The sequence below is a fragment of the Euprymna scolopes genome, chromosome 15 (assembly GCF_053919585.1).
Source record: "Euprymna scolopes isolate OS-2025 chromosome 15, ASM5391958v1, whole genome shotgun sequence".
NCBI lineage: Eukaryota > Metazoa > Mollusca > Cephalopoda > Sepiida > Sepiolidae > Euprymna > Euprymna scolopes.
In genome coordinates, this window is record NC_136496.1 from 59,391,251 (window position 1) to 59,413,777 (window position 22,527).

The 22,527-nt window shown below is 33.1% G+C and overlaps 1 protein-coding gene across 7 annotated transcripts in view; it reads right to left on the reverse strand.

The window, feature by feature from the left end:
• Positions 1-270: 270 nt before the first annotated feature.
• Positions 271-22,527, reverse strand: part of LOC145293837 (uncharacterized) — a 66,959-nt gene continuing 44,702 nt past the window's right edge. For 5 of the 7 annotated variants that reach the window (XM_080140499.1, XM_080140501.1, XM_080140502.1 and 2 more), the window contains 3 exons: positions 13,176-13,495; positions 8,893-8,953; positions 271-2,324 (listed from right to left, as the gene is read on the reverse strand). In XM_080140499.1, coding sequence (XP_079996625.1) covers positions 2,256-2,324; positions 8,893-8,953; positions 13,176-13,495 — 450 coding nt within the window. In that variant the 3' untranslated portion in view covers positions 271-2,255. Of the gene's footprint in view, positions 2,325-5,943; positions 6,075-8,892; positions 8,954-13,175; positions 13,496-22,527 lie in introns of those variants that run through there. The other 2 variants (XM_080140498.1, XM_080140497.1) reach the window with 2 other exon arrangements.

Here is a 22,527-nt window from a genome sequence, read left to right on the forward strand (position 1 = left end):
GGTAATGGTTGACGTGAGAACTTCAAATGAACAATCGTAATAATAATAATAATAAAAGGATTATTTTTCAATAAAAGAATATTTTGTATCAATATTCTTTCATACTGATACGATTTATTCATCTTGTTATTTTATGAAGGCAATTACAAAATGTCTGTTTCTCTAGCTTCAGTAACTTTGTTCTCCTTTCCTTTTTTTCTTTTCAGTTTATAATTTTTTTAATTGAATAATACAACACACCGGTGACCAATTCATCTCGTTTTGTTTTCGTTCCTTTTCATCATATTTTATGCTTTCATTTTTTAGTCATTATAATAAGCCTTGCATGGAATTTTGTGCTTTTCATGCTGAAATAAAATAGAGTCAACATTTTAACATCGCTTTAAAGATGAGTCATATTTTATTCATAATAAAATTTGCTAAGAAACAAAATATATTAACAAAATAAATCAGGTGAGTGGTTATGATTTCTCAATAATTAAGGAAAAGTTCATTAACAGAAATATGAAGCAATACAGTGACCCTTATTTTAAAATCATAAAACTTCTCATTGCTGAGGTAAACATGACACTTTACCCTATTATCATCTGTTAATATGTTTCAATGTTAAATACACACTAGGCTACATACTAATGTACAGTACTAATGTGGGAATTTAAATTTGCAGAGGAAATATTAGCATGTACCTACATGTAAAGAATATAAAGTCAGATGGTGTCAGGTAGCTGGCTTTTGGGAGGTGATAAAGGCGCATTGTTTCCTATGGGAACATTAGCTAGAGAAAATGACTTCAGGCAAGATAGGAATAAGTGTAAAAAGCCAATGAGTCTTATTTGAGGCGATGACGTGACCAGGTGTAAATAAAATAACTTAAGAATCAACAATAAATGAAAAATAAGATGTAAGGCCCCAAATCTGCAGCTTCCCATCTTTTTCTTCTCCATCATTAGCAAAATGTAGGCAATATGAAGCCCTAAAAAGTCCATCATCATTCAAATTAATTGCTTTTGCTTGTGTATGCTTGGATGCGATTTTTATTGCAGGATGAAAACTCTTCAGTATGGGAGGAGGGCTGTTTTGAATGAACATTTTAAGATACAAGGTATGATTTTATTTTATGTAGAATTATTTTACACTTATGACATACAAAGTGTCTGATCTCTTACTCCAGCTCTCTGGATCGGAGGGGGTGGGGGGTATTGTTGTAGTATTTTTGACTACTAATGGGGGTATGGTCCCTCACAGTTGGGAGATTCAATTTATAAACGCTGCTGCTAGAAACTGACAAAGCAAATTAATTCACGTTCTGCTATCAACCAATCAGAAACCAGAGTTGCACCATAAAAATTAAACCTTTTTTAGCAACCTTGCATACGTTTTCTTCGTGTCAACACGGGAAGAATCTTTTGCTCTTTGGCTACAAAATTATAAAATCCTGAACCTGTACAGAACAGCTGTCTACTGAGAACTCGTCATGTCCAGGACTTATATAGAACAACTAACCATCGGAAACTGTTCTGAAACTAAACATCGCTTCCAACTCAAGAGGTATAATGTAAGCTAAATCGTTATTTGAAAGTTTCATATGAACTTAAATTCTTCTATTTATTTCGAACTAATGAGACTGATTTTGAACACCTCTAAATTCTTAACGTTTTTGTGAATGAGTATTATTATTGGTCTTTTGTGTAGCAGGGGTGAGCATATTCTCTTGATTCTTTTTTCAGAAAATAATTCTCAGAATCATCTTTAACCATGAGTTGCTTCTGGATGGACGATCATCATCAATGAATCTAATTTTCTGAACTTCTGTTCAATTTGATGCAGTTACTGAATTTAACTTTTTTACACATCAGGTTGAAGTCAACTATTTCTCATGCCGGGGAGAGGAGTATTCAACTGACCATAAAGTCAGCTCACATAAATCATATTCTATAAATAACTAATGGGTCCCATCCTTGATTTTTTTTGTGATGTGAGGAAATCCTCCTTTGATAAGGTTTTGATTGACTTTCATCCCAAACCTAAGATTGTTGTAAATATGGTTGGATCATTCTATTGGTTCAGAAAGTACCTGACTACCGATGCAATCTTCTATCTGTAGAACTGCCAGATTCGTCCTATGATAGAGAAGTGCCAATCAAAGCACTTTTTTTTTTGTCTTGACAGAGTACAGGATCGACTTTGCAATCTGGTGGGAGATTGATTTTTTTATTTGTCCTTGCAGCCTCTTTTACACAGAAGAAATGATGTTACTAGTCTTTCTCCACTGTATCATTATATGCATGGTAGGTGCTCAAATTTGCTCCAATCCCTGGTTCGACCTGTAAAACATTCACAGTAAGAACTTATTTCGATAATTTGACAAACTTCTTAAAGTTTTTTTGTATACAAAATTTTGATAAATTCATTGTGAGATTTTCATCTATATTTTCACTACTGCCACTTTTACCAGTCCTACTTTACAAGCCATTTTTTTCTAGTGCAAGTCGTTATTATAATCTATAAATTTTAGTTTTATTGATAATTTAAAATCAATAAATATTTATTATTTATCATTAATTACCAATAATAGAAAATTAAGTTTAAAAAAATAAAAGAATTGTTTTTGGAAAATCAGGCTTAAATTTTTCCGATTCCAATACGAATTCCGATACCTCAAAAAATTTTGATTTTTCAGATTGCCGATTTTGATTCATCGTCCCAACACAAATTTTGAAAGAATTTGCAATTACTTTGTAACTTGTGTATTGATTTTTTTTTTTTTTTGTGAACTGTCATCTTCATAATTGTTGTTTCACCACGTTTCGGCCAACTCATCCTCTGGCCTTCTTAAAGGTGTTAACCGTGACGAGATAGGAATGCTGAGTCTTGTATCTGTATCCCCAGTAATTACCGCTTTCCACAGTTGATGTTGTCTCACCACGTTCTGCCTAACTAATCCCCTCGCCTGCTTTGGGTAGGATTGAAACCGCTATTTTCAGACAATGCTTACCTGGAACCATACTCAATGCCTCTATTCACTGTACAACGGGTCCCAAAGGACTATCAAGACTGGATTTGATAGTCTTTTAAATCCAATTTTTATGTTTGTATCTGGTTTCCATTGTCGGGTCCATACCGAAAAGTATTATATATATTTTTTATAAGGAATCCTTTGAGATGCAACTTCATGATTTATATATATATATTCATATATATATATATATATATATATATATATATATATATATATATGTATCAGGTCATCCCATAAGTTCTGTCCGAATTTTTACTTTTGTTTTTAAATTGAACGAAACTTAAAAAATATTGTGAGTATTGTGTAATTTTTTACATTTTTATGCATGTTAACTGATTACATTTTTTTACAGAATGATAAAATTTAACTTTGCTTGATTACAACCCTACTAACATGGAAGTGCCTAAAAATCATTTGAGGCATTTAATTCAAGAAAGGAAACTCAGCAGATGAATCGGCTAGAAATATTCATTCAGTTTATGTAAAAGAATGTGTGAATGAATGAACTTGCAGAAAATAGTTTGTGAAATTCAGAAGTGGAGATTTCACTCTTGACGATCGAACCGAACGTCCAGTTGAGCTTGATGATAAGTTTCTTGAAGCACCTTTTGAAGAAAAGCCTGCTTTATCAATTGAAAAATTGGCAATAAAACTGAGTTCAAACCATACAACTGTTCATCATCTTCAACAACTTGGAAAAGTTCCTATACTTGAAAACTGGGCGCCTCATGAATTGTCTTAAAATAATCTCAAATCTAGAGTCGATGTCTGCTCTTCTCTCCATTCTCGCCAACTTGTTTCACCTTTTTTGGATAGAATTGTGACTGGTGACGAAAAATTGATCTTTTATCAAAATGTTAAGCGTCGTAGACCATAGCTTGGTCAAGGGAAAAGACCTCAATCACAGCCGAAAAGAGAACTTCATAGGAATAAGGTTCTTCTTTCAATATAAGGAATAATACACTTTAAATTGTTACCACCTAATTTAACAATTAATGCTCAAATCTATTGTCAGCAATTAGAGTGTTGGAACCAAGCTTTAAGGGGGGAAAAGACCTGCTCTAGTGAATAGAAAACGAGTGATGTTTCATCAGGACAATGCAAGGCCCAACCCAGCAAGAATCACCTCACAAAAAAGCGAAGAACTTGGTTGGGAGAAAATTCCTCATCTAGCCTATTCTCCTAACCTTGCTCCTTCAAACTACCATTTGTTTCATAGTTTACAAAATTATTTGGAAGGAACAGCTTTTGTAATGCAGAAAGATGTTGATACTGACATTTGTGAGTTCTTCAAATCAAAACCAAAAGGATTTTACAGTGATGGAATTAATAAGCTTGTTAATAGATGGGATGAAGTCATAGAAAATTAGGGAAAGTATATGGATGATTAAATCTTTAATAAAATTTAACATTTGATTATTTCTTTTCTTTATTCATAAATGCGGACAGAACTTATTGGATGACCTGAAATATATAATACTTTGTGACTATTTGTGAATATTTCAAAGGAATTTAGAAATATTTAAACTATCGAATAGAAAGTAATTTAAACTGGCTTTAAAATTATTAGCACATGCTCATGTACGAGGGGCGTGCAATAAGTAATGCCCCTGACCCACTTCCAGTTGTGTGATCTAGCTGAAATTTTGCATGTGCAATGATTTATATCTCTATGGGTTATGTGGCAAATTACAGCTCTGAACTAATTGTGGTTTCTGTTTTACAGGTGTTTGAACTGAGTCAGGTGTGAAATGGAGCCTGTTGAATGTCGAGCAGTGGTCCAGTTTTTGTATTTGAAAGGACGCACATAACAGGAGACTTTTGATGAAATGAAAGAAACTTATGGTGATAATGCCCGACCATATGACCTTGTAAAACGCTCGCATCGTGAATTCAAACATGGCCGGAAGTCTGTGGAAACAGCTCCCAGACCTGGTCGCCCCTCCTTCTGCCATTGATGAGGCATCTGTCCATCACGATGAGGCTGCCATTTTGGAAGATCGGCGCATTACTATTTGCCAAATAGCCCAAGATGTCAAGATTAGTACAGGGTCTGTGGAAACTATCATTCATGACCATTTGCATATGCATAAAGTGTCTGCCAGATGGATTCCCAGGTTGCTCACACCATTCCAGAAGCGAGAATGCGTCGAGTGCTTGAGGATGAATTTGGAGATTTGCCAAGAAGATGAGTCAAAGTTTTTCAAATGACTGATTACACAGGATGAAACCTGGGTCCATCAATATGACCCAGAGACCAAAGACCAGTCAATGCAGTGGAAACACTTGGACTCACCACCTCCAAAGAAGGCAAGGGTGCAGCCCTCCGCTGGCAAGGTCATGCTCACAGTCTTCTGGGACCAGGACGGAGTAGTGATGACAGATTTCCTGGCAACGGGTACCACAATTACAGGAGCTTACTATGCTTCACTTTTGAGGAAATTAAGGGAAGCTATCAAAATCAAGAGGCGAGACAAGATCAGCAAAGTACCCTCCTCCTGCAGGACAACACTCTGGTCCACAACCCGCATGTCGCCAGATCAGAAGCACGGGTGTGTGGTTATGAAATTTTTCCCTATCTGACCTTGCACCCTTTGACTTTCACCTTTTCCCAGCCATGAAGTTGTGTTTGAAAGGAAAGCGTTTCCCAGATGATGCAGTCTTGATTTCTGAAGTCACGTCACGGTTGGAGGACCAACCTGGGGTGTTCTACAAAAACGGTCTCCAGAGCTGCATCAAACGATGGGAGAAATGCATAACTCTGAGTGGTTCCTATGTAAAGAAACACTAATAACTGTGCCAAATTTCGTTGCTGTACTGCTATGGAAAGTGGGTTACGGACATTACTTATTGCACGCTCCTCATATTAGAAGATTGAAAGTTTTCAATCATTGATCATCACTGAACTGACGCTAAGCAGAGTTGTCAAAATCTTTTAATTCAGAAATTCATTTATACATAATTCAACTCAAGACCAATCCTTTGAAAATGTCTAAAGCTTTTTTTTATATATACTTGGTATCCACCGTTTGATTTGCCAATCCTGGCTAGGAAACTGGAAAAAATCGAACAGACAAAAATCCAGGATTTAACAATAAAAAAACAAACAAAATCTGAAAAGTTGAATTATAAATGTAATAAGTTTTTTATATTTTACCTTTAATTAAATTATTAATGATATTTGATTCTATTTTCTTGAGAAAAATGTTTTATTCAATTTTTAAATATTTTCAAGCATCATTTATGGAATTCGAAATTGGGCTACAATTTTTCTGATTCTGATACCGATTCTGATACTCCAAAAAGTTCTGATTTTTTATTCCTGATTCAAATTAATTGTCCCAAAACGAATATATATATATACTAGAATTCCGGTATTAAACATAACGGTAAATTCCTTTAAAAAGTAATGAAGTAAAAAAAAAAAAAAAGAAAGAAACTGAGACATGTTTGACTCCTTAGCAACCCATATTTCTGGATGAAAACCGATTAAAAAGTCTTCCACATGTCTGAATATGCCCTATATCAAATTTCAAGACTAGAAATAAAAATCCCTTGAGTATATAGGTTGAGAAGTGTCCTCACACACACACACACACACATTCTCACTATGTGTTGAAAAAGAGAGAGGGAGGGGTTGTGCTAATTCAAGACAATCAAATTTTTAATTTACATAATGATCAAAAATGCGTTTTTAATAGATAATGTTTCCAATATGAATGACTTAATTCTATTGTTTTATTTTTATATACACAAGCATTAACTTTGTGTATAAGTTTTATGAGAAAGCCATTTAAAAAGTAATAGTTTTAATCATTTTATATTGAATTCCTAAAACTATTAAATATTTGCGTGTATATTTCATCTATTTTCAGGTTTGCTATAACAAACAATTTTTTATACCATTTAGTCACCACATATCAATGCTCAGAAGCCATTCAAGGATAAATATTAATAGGTATCTTGGTGGAAATTGGATAAGTTAATTTATTTAAAAGGACAGCTCATCAAGAACCTGTTTCCATTGAACTTAAAAACGACCATGCTATAGTCACCTGGGAAGCAGCTCCATGGTATTGTGTTTCACAGACGAGTAGTTCTAGGAAATTTTCACTTAGATTTAGACACAGATAGAAAAATGAATTGCTGATAGTTGTTGTAGCTAGTCGAGTGTTTGCTACAAATGACTTACAGGGGAAAACCATACAGTGAAGCTCAGTCAAACACCTTCCATGAAAATAACGATAGAGCAGAGAGATGCTTGCAATGTCTCTTCTATGAGAAAGAGGCAGCACAGAGAAAAGGACATTGCCCACCAAATTTTGAAGTCGGTTTTGTACCATCCAGGCTGGATAGTGTGCTCTGGATAGCTCCTCCTCAGAAGTGGCAACGGTACTTCATCTTAAGACATATTTGGCTCTTATACAGGTAGAGGACTGCATCAAGAGTGGGATACCTACTGTATATAATGATCTAACCATTTTTCTCGCGATCTTGGCAACAGATTCGATGTATGTGTTCCATTTCAAATCAGGAGTGAAGGTCAGTCTCAGAGGCTTGTCAAAGCATGGTGCTCCCTTAAGAGCCATTCATTTCAATTAGGTGAGGGTCAGAGCATTGGTGATGCAAAGTAAACAACTTGGTTTTAGATCCATTAAAATCAACCAGTCACCTTTTTCCCCATTGCACCACATGCTCAAAATCAGAAGAGAGAGAATCAGAAAGATCTTCATCATTGCTGACCTTTGAAGTGTTGCCAAAGATAGTTGTGTCATCTGCATAAATGTCTACAAATAATCTAAAAATGTGATTTGGGAGATCATTGATGAAGATCAGGAAGAGAGTTGAAAAAAAGTTGAACCCAGGATGGAACTCTGAGGGATGTCAGCGTTGATACTATGTGCTTCTGACTTCTGCTCATCGATGACTACTCTTATAAGCCTATCAAAAGGAAAGGATTTAATAATTGAGAAGATATTTCCAGCTATTCTGTAGTTGGAAACCTTGTGAAGTATACTTTTATGTCATATCCTATCAAAAGCCTTTGATATGTAAAGAGCTATTGCTCTAGAAACGAAGCTTTCATGGAAAGATTCACTAATCCTGTGTGATATTACAGTTAGCCCATTAGCTGTAGATCTAGTAGAATGGAAATCATATTGCAGTAAGCTATTTTTACCGCGGTAGTTGATCACTTCTCTATTTATCACAGATTCCAACAACTTACTTAAGACACACAGGAGACTGATTGGTCTATACCGAGAGATCAATCATCAGAATCTTTAAATACAGGCAAGACTACGAAGTTTAGTTTTCTAAGGTGTTGAAAAGCATTTCTCATTGACGCAACATTTAAACAGCTTTGGAAGTATGGAAGTTAGTTTCGGTTGAAACTTTTAAGCACTATGATTGGAATGCCATTAGGGCCAGTTGCTTTACTGGAATCAAAGTTTTTGATAAGCTAGGAAACATCATGCACAGATGTATGCATGCAGCATAGCATGTTTTCAGTCACAAGAAGAAATATGAGAGGTAGATGGACCTGATTGCAAAGAGTGGAATTTACTGCAAAGTCCTTTACAAAAAGTTTGGCTTTGTCATATACTGACGAAATTACCACAGGTCTATTGATAATAGTTGAGATAAAGGACATACATCTGTTCAGCATCCTATATAATATTACATTATTATTATTATTATTATTATTATTATTATTATTATTATTATTATTATTATTATTATTCTCTTTGTCTCTTATGTATTGTAATTTCTTTTTCATTTAAAGCTTGTATTTCTATCTAGAAGTAGACTTCAAACAACGAAGCTATCCAGATTTACAACACTCCCCACCGATTATTTATTGATTGACCTACCAGATCATATATGAAGTTCCAAGCAGCTTCTCCATAATCCCAGTTACAGGAATCCAAACACCTAAAAAATAAAAAGATAGTTTTAGCCACAACTTCATCTGTAAATCTCACAAACACGCCCGATCTCTCTCTCTCTCTCTCTCTCTCACACACACATTCTCTCTCTCTCTCTCTCTCTCTCTCTTTTTGTATGACTCTTTTTCCTACCTCTTCTTTGTTTTTATCTAGATATGTTTACTTTCTTTCTTTATTTCTTTTTCCCACTCATTTAAAAAGCATTTAAAAATTAATATTTTAATCTTTAATAATTCATAGATATTTCTAATCAAACCACTGAGAATTTCCATGCGTTCTTTAAACCTATGAAGTTAAAAGTAATTTCTATTAATTATATCAAGAGTTAAAATAAAACATTCGATAACATTCATTTTTCTTATTTATTTAAGTGTAAAGCGTGTTTGTTTTCTCATCTACATCTTAAAATATTGTTTCTGCTGTATTGGCTTAATATTTTGAAAGAAAGTATATTTCTCAATAGGTTTATTTTGAAATAAATAAATAAAGCTAACAAAATATAAAGTGCATAAATAAATTGTTTCCCTTTAACTATCCATGGAATTACTAGTAGTAGTAGTAGTAGTAGTAGTAGTAGTAATTATCCCTGATTGATCACTGCTAATAAAAGTGGTGGTTCTGGAGGTTTGAGTGACAACAAATTTACCCAGATTTCTATCACTCTCCGCATTTTCCAAAAACCGTTGCAAATCATTTTGCGTTATTGTAACAGCTATTGATTTCTTGCTGCTAACTATTGTTGAGCTCGTCTAAATTTTGAGTGGAAGTAAGCCACCCCCAAATCTCAGTGCAGATCGGGTTGGTTCTCTCCTCCATCGGTCGTTTCATCCTCCTTGACTCTTCATAACAATGTTTTGTGGGAGCAGCCGGGGTTAGTGCGCTACATACGTGTGTGTGTGTGTGTGTGTGTGTGTGTGTTCCATTTGGGGGGGAGGGGGGTGAATATCATATTATAAGATTGTTTATGCTTTCAGTTCCATTGAATTCGGATAGTGTTTTTTCGACATTTTTTGCTATTCATTGCTAGTTGCAATTGGTTTCCTTAATATTTTGTAAGTTTTTATTATTGTTACGCATTATATGTTCTCAATCTTCCCTTTGATTACAATTTCTGTTACTCATTTTTCCAATTTTTGGAGAACTGTTCTTAGAGCTCCTATAATTGTTGATATTTTCCTTATGTACTTTATTCCTTTCCGTTTTCTTGCCAGTTTCATATATTTTATTTCATTTTTTTCTTCTTTGATCTTTATCCAGTGAATTGCTAAGATTTGATGGCCTTCTTATTTCTTATTCACTATTATCACATCTGCTTCCCTTGTTCGAATATATGTATGTTGCATATATATAAATATACATATATATATATATATATATATATATATATATATATATATATATATATAATATAAAGCTGAACGTCTGTGTGTGTGGGTGTGTGTGGGTGTGTGGTCACGAATAGGCTCCTATATGGTTGATTATTTTTAAAAACTGATTACATATAATGATAGATGTATCGAGGATCAGGAATGGGTATGTTTGATCTGGCAGAACCGTGGTTCATAAAAATTGTGGGGTCTGCGATCGCGCCTGGCCCCAAAGTATGGAAATAAAAAAGAAAAAAACGTTTACAAGGGTTTTTGATATAGATGTACATAAGAATACTTTGATAAGTATGTTTCAACTTAAATAGAGATGGTATTATAAAATTGTGGGGTCTGCGTTCGCGCCTGTACTCCATGGAAATATGGCACAAACTTTAACATAAACTTTTCATATCTATTTGCGTAAGTAAACTTTGATAATTATGTTTCAGTTTGAAGAAATATGGTATAATAAAATTATTGGGTGTTTGTTCGTGCCTGACCTCCATAGAATGTAAATATGTCACAAAGTTTAACAAGGTTTTTTAAAAGGGGTGAGGGTCCACAATAACACCTTAACTTTAATCTTAATTCACGTTAGCTTTTATTTATTTTTTTTAGTTGAATCATATTGTGTCGAATAAATTCACCTCATGAATTCACGTTTTTATTAAAGTGAAAGCCAAAAAAAAAAAAAGTCGCAACTTTAGACAATTCTCGACACAAATTTTGCATAACTCTGTTTTTTTCCTTCTCCACTTGCACGTGGCACTCTTTCGAAAATAGATAAATAGATAAACAATAAAAAATAAGAACCTTACTTGTTATCGTGTCAAAAGAAGGAAAAAATCCTGCTCACGTGATTACGTGTCTTTTTAAAAACATTTACATAACCTTTTTATTTTTATTTATATATCTGTTTAAGCTTTTTTTTTGTCAGTGTACGAGAAGGAATTCAGTTGATTACAACCCTTTCTGCGTGTTCTTTACATTACGATAGTACAACCCTGAATCCGATGGCGCAATACTACACAGTTCAATACTGTAAAACTGAAACGAAGCTGTTCTGCTTGAAAAAGGGCGCCATTTTCTTCTTATTCATATTTATATCGATTCTTTGCTTTAAAAAACTAAAATAATTATGTGTTTACTTTTTTAATATCCCATTTTGCTGTTTCGGATTATTTTACTAAAGTAAGTGAAGCTTCATTATTTTTCAAAACTGTTTTTGTTTCTTTGTTTTTGGATATTTCGTTGATATTATTTAGTAAGAGTGTTTAGCAGAAAAGCCAACAAACGACTACCCGAAAAAATAAATATACAAGAAATAAATATTACCATAGTCAATAAAAGTTCAGTTCATGTTTTTTTTTTTTTTGTTTTGAAATAGTTTTTAATGCTCTTTACTTGAAATAATTTCAGCGAACCGAAATTAAAACGAAATTTGAGGTGATAATTACTTTAAATTTTGCTTAGGGTAAAATTTTTGAGTATCAAAACCTATCTCTCTACAATCCCCTCCTTTTCATAACCTATCATACTTTCATCAATCACAGTCCATTTTCTGTAGGCTGCTTTTGAACCCAGTCAACGACGGGTACTTCTGCAATATATATAAAAGCAGTTTAGCTCGGCTTTGCTCGGGCCCTATGTACAGTTCATAACTTTATGTGCGTATGTATATATATATTAAAAGACTACTGTTGAAAACTCAGTCGAAAATACTTGCAAAGAACAACCAAAAATGGACCAGGGCGACTATGGAACTTTCTGACACAGATTCAGCCGAGAAACAAGAAAGACAATTAGAAAAATTGAAAAACTACAAAGAAAGCTTATTAAGCAAGAACACTCCATGCTAATTAACAATACTTGTCTGAATGAAAACATGCTGTCTAAATACAATATATATATATATATATATATATATATATATATATATATATATAATGTTCTCTCATTTCATATCCCTGAGGATTCGTCAATTCCCATAAATTTGAAATGTGGGAAATTCTGTGTAGTTTAATTGCCATATACATTTTTAATGCTTATTACCTAGCTCTATTTACATATTGAGCACTGTTGAAGTAAGTACGGAAAATAAATATATGATTCTATATATATATATATATATATATATATATATATATATATATATATTCTGTGTCAACACTGTGATGCTAAGACTAATGCTGCCTGTTTATCAGGTGGCTCACACATGAATATGCTCAAACATCAATTCACCCATTGTTATACACCTCCTCTATGTATATATGGAAAACTAATATGCATACACAATAAATGTATATATGAGTGAATTATCTAACAGTGACTGCGACAAAAATAAGAAATCCTAGGCAAATTTTGTTAAAAATATTCTTTTTATTTAATGTTACATAATGTTTTGAATAATAAACTAACTAAATACAAGTTTAAGTAGCAATAATTACTCAACGAATATCCAGCTATTTTTAACATCACTCATTTTAACTTCTAAAATGGAAAACTACACCAGTTTTATATTATAAGAAGTAAACACAAACTTTATATGCTTAAAATCTAACCCCACTCTCTCACGAAAAAGAAATAATTTTTTATTTTTGTTTTATTTTACTTGTTGACTGCTAAGATGGAAGACTACTTGGTCGTTTTATTTCAATGAACACGAAAAGAATTAAAAACAAAGTTTGAACGATTTTAATTACTGCTTTAAAATCGGCTGTTATCAATATTAGATAAGTAGAATAATAACATAAATAGAAAAAGGATTAATTACAACAATGTTTAATATTTGTTTTGGGCTTATTATCATTGAGCGTTGTAAATAAATTCTAAAAAACTTGCCATTTGCTAAAGCCTGGAGTGAAATTGGTAAACAGTGAGAACTGTTCCATCATGATCCTTTTGAACGCTTTGTCGAATTCGGCATCCTCTGCTGATAAAGGGCCCACTGCTGATTTCTGCTTTTGGTTATGTACCTGTTTGCCACGGGGTGACATCACATGGCGTTGTGAATATTCAAAAACATTTGGCAGGAATGTCTTTGATTTGCCGTCATCTTCTGACGACGGCGGACATACAGGGGGAATATTCTCTTCCCTCGTGTTAGCCACAGAATCTGGTTCATTGATGGGACAAGCATGCTGGTCTTGGAACGGTGAAGGCTAAATATAGGAGAAAAATGAATCAGATTATATTTAACCATTTAACCAATCTGGATTTAAATTAAAGGATTTGTAGCAGACGAAATTGCAAGGAACACAAACAGGAGCAAATTCTCACAGCCAGAGATTTTGAATACGCTTCCTTCCTGGCTTGTCCAATCAGAAACCAGCTCTATGTGACAGAGTTCATAAAAGATTAAACCGGCAACACTCTCTCTCTCTCTCTCTCTCTCTCTCTCTCTCTCTCTCTCTCTCTCTCTCTTTCTCTTTCTAGATCTTGGACTGACAACAACTCCACATGGAACCGGCCTGTTCCCCTCTCTTGGGACTCAACAGAACTCACCCGGCCTTTGAGCTCGAGGTTTGACTAAGACGTGAATACAAACAAGCCAACATAGTTATCGCCACATACGGATTGCAATGTAATGCATACATACAAACTCTCTTTCTCATCATACAGTACTGTCTCTAATCATTTGTGATGCACGTTTCTATTACTAACTTTAAGGAGACAAAAAATACATCATAGCTACGGACCATAACTTCAACGCACACACACACATAAACTCTTTCTCTTTCAACAAGCCTGTCTAATCTTTAATCTACATCTGTACACAGAAACACTTTCTATGAATAACCCTTTCTCTATAAAACTTACTAACAAAGATAATGAATAAAACTGTTTTTAAGTGTTAGAATGAAACTTCTTGTCTTTTTATTCTATATTTAGATTTATAGAGAAGAAAAACATGCATGCAAATCTGTAGCCGTAATGAGTTTACAATGATGGTCCAAACTTAAGAAGGAACTGCTCAAAAACACTGTGATAACACTTACAAATTTCCAACACCAAAACTTTCTCACAGCTGTCTAAAATTTCGACTCACTGTCTGCTTTAATTCCATTATTTTTAAGTCACATGCTAATTAGTTACACATGCTAATTAGTTCCAATTATAAAAATTTGATATTATGATTACAAGTTCCTTTCTCTGGAAAATGGTTGTCCAACATGTAAAGCATCAAGTATTCTTTTAAGCTGGTGTCTATTGTCCTCTCTATTGCTATATAAAATAATCATTACAAGATTTTCTTCAATGGCACTAACATAATAACATTATAAACAAAAGTAGTTTTATTAGTTTTAATTTAATTACAAGTTAAACCATACTGTTCGAGTTGGGTTAATGTGTATGAAATGATAAGGCCTATGTAGATGAATAGTTCAGCCAGTATTTTCATAAATTACAACATAGCATGGATTGTTTTAAAGTTTGATTTAGTTGCAAACCTTTGATATAACGATTCCAAGAACCTCCCCTAAATCACTGATTGACATGACTGATATGGTGACGGCTAAAATCTATATCTCTATATATCTATAAAAGTGAACGTGTCTGTGTGTCTGTGTGTCTGTGTACCTTTCCCTACGCATTAACTCTGTCAATTTTTAGTCTACAGGCTTGAAATTTGATATACAGGGAACTGAGATTTGGGAAAATCGATGTGATCAGTTTTTGGCCAGAAATTTGCCTGTTAAGAGGTCAAAGTTCAACGATTTGACCTTGGAGAACTCTACCAAACTCCTCCTAAAATGTTGTGTCTAAACACTTGAAACTTTAGATATAGATTCCGTGGACATGGATCTAACTTGATAACTTGATTTGAGCCCAAAATAATAAATGTTAAGGGGTCATAATAGGGGTCAAAGTTAAAAAAATTTGACCTCTGCGGTCTCTACCAAATTACTCAGACAATTTCTGGTCTAAACATTTGAAATTTTACATAAAGGGTATTCAGAGATAGGGCAAGCTTTTTAATCGGTTTGGGTCGAAAATTTTTAGTTACTAATATATAAATGTATGTATGTATGTTTGCATGTCTGCCTAACACTTTCGACAGAGGCGACGGATTTTCTCATGATCAGTATCGTTTTGAAGTTCGACCTTTCAGACGACAAATATCGAAAAATTGGCTAAAAACATCAATATCTTCACCTAAAACTGGGCACTTTTCTACAGGATGGTGTTGCTTTTATCGCCGATATTTTTGAAAGTCATCCTCTCCTTTCGATTATCTAGCCTTAATTTTAAAAAATGTCACTTCCGGGTTGACGGTGGTCATAACAGCATAGACGTCAGGGGTTTTTCCCCGTTCTTTTCCTCCTTTGCAGTACGGGTTCGAGCCTGCCTTCCTGTTACCACTTTTTTTTTTTTTGCTCAACATACACATCCAAAATCCCGGGCAACGCCAGGCTGAAATGCTAGTATATCTATAAAAGTGAAAGTGTCTGTGTATATTTCCCTACACAATATCTGTCAATTTTCAGTTTACACACTCAAAATTTGATATATATGGTACTGAGATTTGGGAAAATCTTTGTAATCCGTTGTTGGCCAGAAATTTGCCTGTTAAGGGGTCAAAGTTCAACGATTTGACCTTTGAGAACTCTACACAACTCCTCCTAAAATTTTGTGTCTAAACAATCGAAATTTTAGATACAGGTTCCGTGGACATGGATCTAACTTAATAACTTGATTTGAGCCCAAAACAATAAATGTTAAGGAGTCAAAATTGGGGTCAAAGCTTTAAAAAAAATTGACGTCTGTGGTCTCTACCAACTTTTCTCTATAGTAGTTAAGGGAGCCTGTTATATAGAAGGCATTACCGTACATATTCACACTTTTTAATTTATACTGATGCACATAAATTATGAACAGAACATAGGGCCCGAGCAAAGCCAGGCAGAACTGCTAGTATACAATATATTGAAGACATTGCTAAGGCTGCTGCAAAGAAAGTGGGCTCTCTTTATTGTGCTAGAAAACTACTCACACCCGACAATATCTTGTATGTCTATAAAGCCACTATTCGCATATGCATGGAGTATTGTTGCCACATTTGGGTTGGAGAATTTACCATTAATTTCCCCTTACATAGGTTTCAAAAAAGAATCTCCTCCCTAACTCGACCCCGCACTATCTGCCAAGCTCCAACCTTTGTCCCATCGTCACAATATTGCATCCCTGTGCCTGTTTAACAAATATTTTAATGGAATGTGTTCTGAAGAACTCATAACATTTGTTCCTCCTCGATGTAAATAACCCTGCCTAACCAGAAAAGCATCACAATCCCACACTCTCACTGTAGAAGTCACTAAATGTCAGAAATCTCTACACGTTAATTAGTTCCAATTATACAAAATTGACATTATGAATACAAGTTCTTTTCTCTAGAAAACGGTAATATTTTAACTTCCTACAAAATGCTAGACTTTGGAATTTTCTCCAGTCTCCTGCTTTCCTGACTGAACTAACATGTACAGATTTAAATCTAATGTGAACAGCCATCTCACTGCTCAACTTTCCAGACAGTATTTTTGTAGACCAAATAGTAACCCCTTACATCCAAGTGGCAATCTTTCCTGTTTGAAGTGAATAGAAGTAAATATATATATATATATGTATATAAATAATAATATGCGTTATATCTCTGTTTCAATATCTCTTTATATAAGCTATTTGTAAAATTGATGATATAATTCCGGATTATGTCCTATATGTTTATATAGACCCAGAAACGTTTGGTTTCTGAATTGAAATCAATACTGATCAACATTTATTCAACAGTCATTGAAACAAATACTGATCAACATTCTTTTCTTTTTCTTTTTTTTTCTTTTTTTTGTAAAATTCTATCATTCAGTGTTATTTCTATATATGAGATAGATACGTATTATCCCTGTGACAGGATCACAAGTAAAATGAGGCCGGGCCTAGTATTGTCACACACACACTAATAATACAATGAAAAAAATAGCACTTAACAAATATAAAACCTGTGGGTTTCAGAAGAAAAATCTGAGCTTATTATTGACAAGGGTTTCCTTTTATAGACAACATCCATTTTGTGAATGTTAGCCCTATATTATAATATGTTAAGCATTCCATCAAGCTTTTAGTATTTATGTAAAAAGTTTTAATCAGAGGAATTTCGTATTAAAATATTCTTAACATAAAAACCTTTTCACATGATTATTTTGTACAGAAGTGCTATTACATTGCTTTGCACTAAATCAAAATTATCGTCTGTTAGATGTGTTCAAAAACAAACCCAAACTTTGGGTGCTCTAATAAAAATAACTTAGTACTAAAAAAAAGGCATACAGTTTTCAGTCACTTTTTTAGTCAAATGCTTTTAAAACTGTATAAATCATAGATTTTATGTATTAATGATCTGCCATATTTGTTTTGTTTACATTGGTGATGTAATTCTTCTGTAATTTCCCCTCCCTTGGTATTTGACATAGCAGAAACATTATTAGAAACCAACTATCAAGAATTGTTTTGTAATATATTTAAAGCTGATATTTGACAATTGATTAAAGCAGTTCAGTCGAAAATGATATAATTCAGTATACTTTAATGCATTATATATTTGTAAAAAAAAACTGTTCTTCTCTGGATATCATAGTAGATATTTTTTGATTGCTTTTCAGTAAACATTTACTTTTTCACAATAGGATTTCAAATGAAAATTAATTTTGTTTTTTGTTACTCAAACCTTTGTTCTTTTTTTATTCTGTTTCTTAAAAAGACAAGATTAAAAGTATCTAAAAAAAACATCTGAAATTGCATTGATAATGCAACCTGGTAAATAAAATAACCTCTGAGAATACAAAACTAAAAATCATGTGGCGTACAATAAACTTACATTAATCAAAATGTGATCGTCACAACTAATTTTATTCAAAAGTTATAAAGCATTACTATTTTTCTAATTAATTCTAATTCAAATCACTTATATATGTAAGCCCTTTTAGTTAAGTAGCTTTATCTAAATAAAATACTATACTGTTTTTAAGAACCTGATTTATCTTTATAAATTTTTGCAATTTTTTGTTTCAGCAATTATATATATTCATTTGAGAGATTTATTCATTAAATTATATTGGGTTTAGTACAATTAATTGTTGAGGATATTCAGGTAGTTAAGTATTATCCCAATATATGCTAGGAGAGAAGATTAGTTAACTCTTGAGATTCATATATTGAGTACTAAAAAAAGGGGGTGGTGCTCAATGTTATATAATGATATCACAAGTACATCTTCGAAGAAAATACTTAGGAGTTTAGGCAGATATTTTATTGAGGGTAGTTTAGTAATTAGGTTAGCTTAGTTTAAGTAGATAAATAGTATTATGGGTTTATTTGGTTATCAGAAGTAGATAAAATCGATTGAGATATAACTAAATGTGTGCATTAGGTGTAAGTTTTTTATATATTATGTGGGTTATTTGTAGTTTTAGTTAAATTATAGATTTTCATGGCCCAAAGCTGACTATATATGGTCATGGATGCACGTGGACTACACGGGACCACTTGATGGACAGTACTACCTCATAGTAGTGGACAACTTCTCTAAGTCTTTAAGTGCAAAAACCCAACTACAGACTTCACTAAAAAATACTCTTCATGAGTTATTTGCACGGTTTGGAATGGTTGACTGTTTAGTGTCAGATAATGGCACTCAGTTTACATCCGAAGACTTTAAAGAGTTCATGGAGGACTTCTAAGTGAACCACATCACAACTCCGACTTACGACCCCTAAATCAAACAGGCAGGCTAAAAGATTTGTGGACACCTTAAAGAGGGCTTTGAAGAAGGCAAAGGATACTCCATCCGAAAAAGTGTTGCAACAATTTCTTCAGGTGTACTGCATAATGCCTTACAAGAATACACCAGAAGTGATGTTCACAAGAAAAATATGGCCAGTCTTTGACAAACTATTACCAAAACAGATAAAACCTGCCAAGGCAACTGTTCCTAAGAAGAATTATATGCCAGGAGAAAAAATATTCTTCCAGATACACAACAGGGAACAATTAAGAACAGGATCGGCCGTATAGTCTACATGGTGAAAGTACGACATTCTACATATAAGAAACACTTGAACCAGCTATGCAAACACACATCGAACGAGTTAAGTGAAACTCTGCCAGAAGAAGAGACGTTGGACCTACTGTATGACGCATTTGACCTAGAACGCCCTCAAACTATTACCAAAATACATTGTTCTGGCAGAAAAAAGAAACTGACAGACCCTTTGGAGGTCAACCTGAAAAAGAAAAACTATATTTCAGGGAAATAAATCTTTGGATGGGGGTTTTCTGAGGTAATTACACCCCTATTATATGATAGTATGAATTCGTCAGGCACTATGTAAGCCATACATTTCTGCCATCGAGCTGAGAGCACATGCGTAGTTTAACCGCATGCAGTGAACACCAAGACTCTTTCAACTTAATATTGTGACCCTCTTAAACAGGACCACAACAGTCTTTTTATCATATTTTCTAAATTTCCACTGTAGCTGTAACTTAATTTTACCGTATTTTTATTGAAGATTTTATTGAGAATATTATTAGGTGGGAAGTGTTGCTTTATGTGATTGAGGAATCGTTTTCCTAAATTAGTTTTGATATTTAAATTTAAATGGGGTGTGAACCATATAATTTTCCTTCTCTTATTTCTGGGTGTTTGAGTATTAGATGTAGGCTGGATATATTCTAGTTTTGTATTTTCGTAATCACTGTCTTTAAGTGCTTTATCATTGAACAATTTGTGAGTGTTAAAAATATCTACACTAGAGGAATTATTGCTTATTCTTTTACTGATGGAATTTGGGATGTGTTTGATTATGGATTTTGGATGATTTGAGTGTGAGTTTACATATATAGGGTCGGTATTATCTTTTTATTTGGGTGTATATATTTTATTCTTTAAATCGAGAGTTACATCTGAAAAAATTAACGGTTTTGATATTTAATACTATTTCCACTTTTAAACTACTTCTCAATTCTTTAACGATTTTCTTTCTCATTTTCTTAAATTTAGGGCCATTGGACTCTTTTATGATCATAAGTCCATCGTCTCTGTACAAGTCAATATATTCTATATCAATGATCTTGCTTAAATTATACAATATATAATCCCACTAGATCAGTCATTTCAGCCGAATCTAGGAACCATAGAAACATCAAAAAGGCCAACCTGATCTTTTTTATCAATTGTTCTCCATTGATTGCATTACAGTTGTTCTGCGTCTCTTCATAATTTCTGTAAGAGTTGCAAATTCCAATACTTCCTCGAAAAGCTCTTTGGTAATCGTAAGGTAGTAACTTTCAATGTCGAATGTGATGAAAGAGGATTTCTCTTTATTTTCAATGTTAGAGAACCAATTCATCGTTTCAGCTGTATTAACCTAGAGGTTAAGTTTTTATAAGTAGTTTTGGATTTGTGCATTGATTGTTTCAAGAATTCTTTTACTATTTTTTTCAATTTCAGTTCTGGTAGGATTTATCAGTCTAGTTGAGGGTTTATGTAGGAAAGTAGGTTATGATCTTTTAATAGAATGTACGCTTCTTTTTTGGGCAGCTTATTTACTCTATCACTAATATCTAGTTTATCGGTTACTGTTTTTTACTATTGGATTCTATTTTCTGAACAATATGCGAGTTAGATTTTTTTGTAGTTGATTGTAATGTTTTGTTTAAGCAATTTTTTGTATCTAGGTTTTTCAAGTTTATAGAAGTTATGGGTTTTATCTGCTCTTATAAAAGATGTATTTAGATTTGGTAATTTCCTTGATTTGTTCAGCTGCCTTTGGAAATGATCTTTACTTTTGTGAAAAGTTATTTTGTTTATTACGGTCATTAAATTCTCAAGTTTTCCAACAAATGGTGCTCTCTTTTGGCTCTTAAATCCGAAGTAGTTCTTGTTGTTTTCTGTCAGTTATCCATTTAAATAAAAATAAGCCTTCCATTTCATTCTCCACAACAATTTCTCTGTTTTCATCCTAAGAATAATTAAGTAGTTCCAGTTTTTTGTGATGGGTATATTCTTTAATGATGTGTTGAAGTTAATCTTTTCCATATTTATCAATTACGATTCAATATTGGAAAGTGCTACATATTACTATATATATATATATATATATATATATATATATATATATATATATATATAGTAATAAATAGTGATTTATAGTGATAAGAAGTAAGATTGTACTTATAATGACAATAATAAGTTCCATTTAAAATTCCATGCAGATTCCTGAGTTTAACAAGAAGCACCTGAAGAAAGTGGGAGGTTACATCGGCCAAAATGTTGAAAGAATAACATTCAGGATGAAAATAGTAATTCGAATAATCCAAATAATACATGTGAATATTTATTTAAAATGAAGCTGACATAGATAGAAAAATGTAGAATTTTCCTTTTTATTAACGCATACCTCCAATTTTACAATGTGCCAAACAGGAATAAATATGATTTTAAAAGGCGAAATATATTTTTATTGATAAAGAACATGGGTCAAAAAAAAAAAAAATGGAAAATTGGCTATTCAGAATGAAGTGTAAATATTATAGAATAGAAGTGATCGCTCCCAAACTTCAATTATCAGACTGGCTTCTTTGTGCTTAATTGATGGTAATCCAAAAAAAAATCTCTAATAAAATTCTTAGAGCTCTCTCCTCATCTTTGCACGCGTGTTGTAAATAATTCACCTTATATTATTAATTAAACACAAGTTTTTTTGGGTTTTTTTAACCATAGCTGGAGGAGTAATTGAACGTTTGTATTTTTCCCAATAGTAATTTGGTATAATGATTAAAGTGTTTGCTAATAGGGCAGGAGACTAGGGTTCAATGTTCGGTCACATCATAACAAAGACTAAAAAATTAGTACTCAATGCTTCCTTGCTAAACACTTAGCATTATAAAGTGAGAATCAAGGGTACGTGGAGCAATGCAGGAAAAGAAGTATGACCATCCGTTGGTGTAGCAGCAAACAAAAAGATCTTCATGTCGTTCGATTTGATTTTTTTTTACTGGGTTTAAATGATAATAATAAATATATGAGGATTTTAAATAGGTATCGCGGATTCCATAGTCTATGATAATATCCATTCGGCCACTTGATTTCATAATATTATTATAAATTTTATGTGTACACGAAGCTTTCAAATTG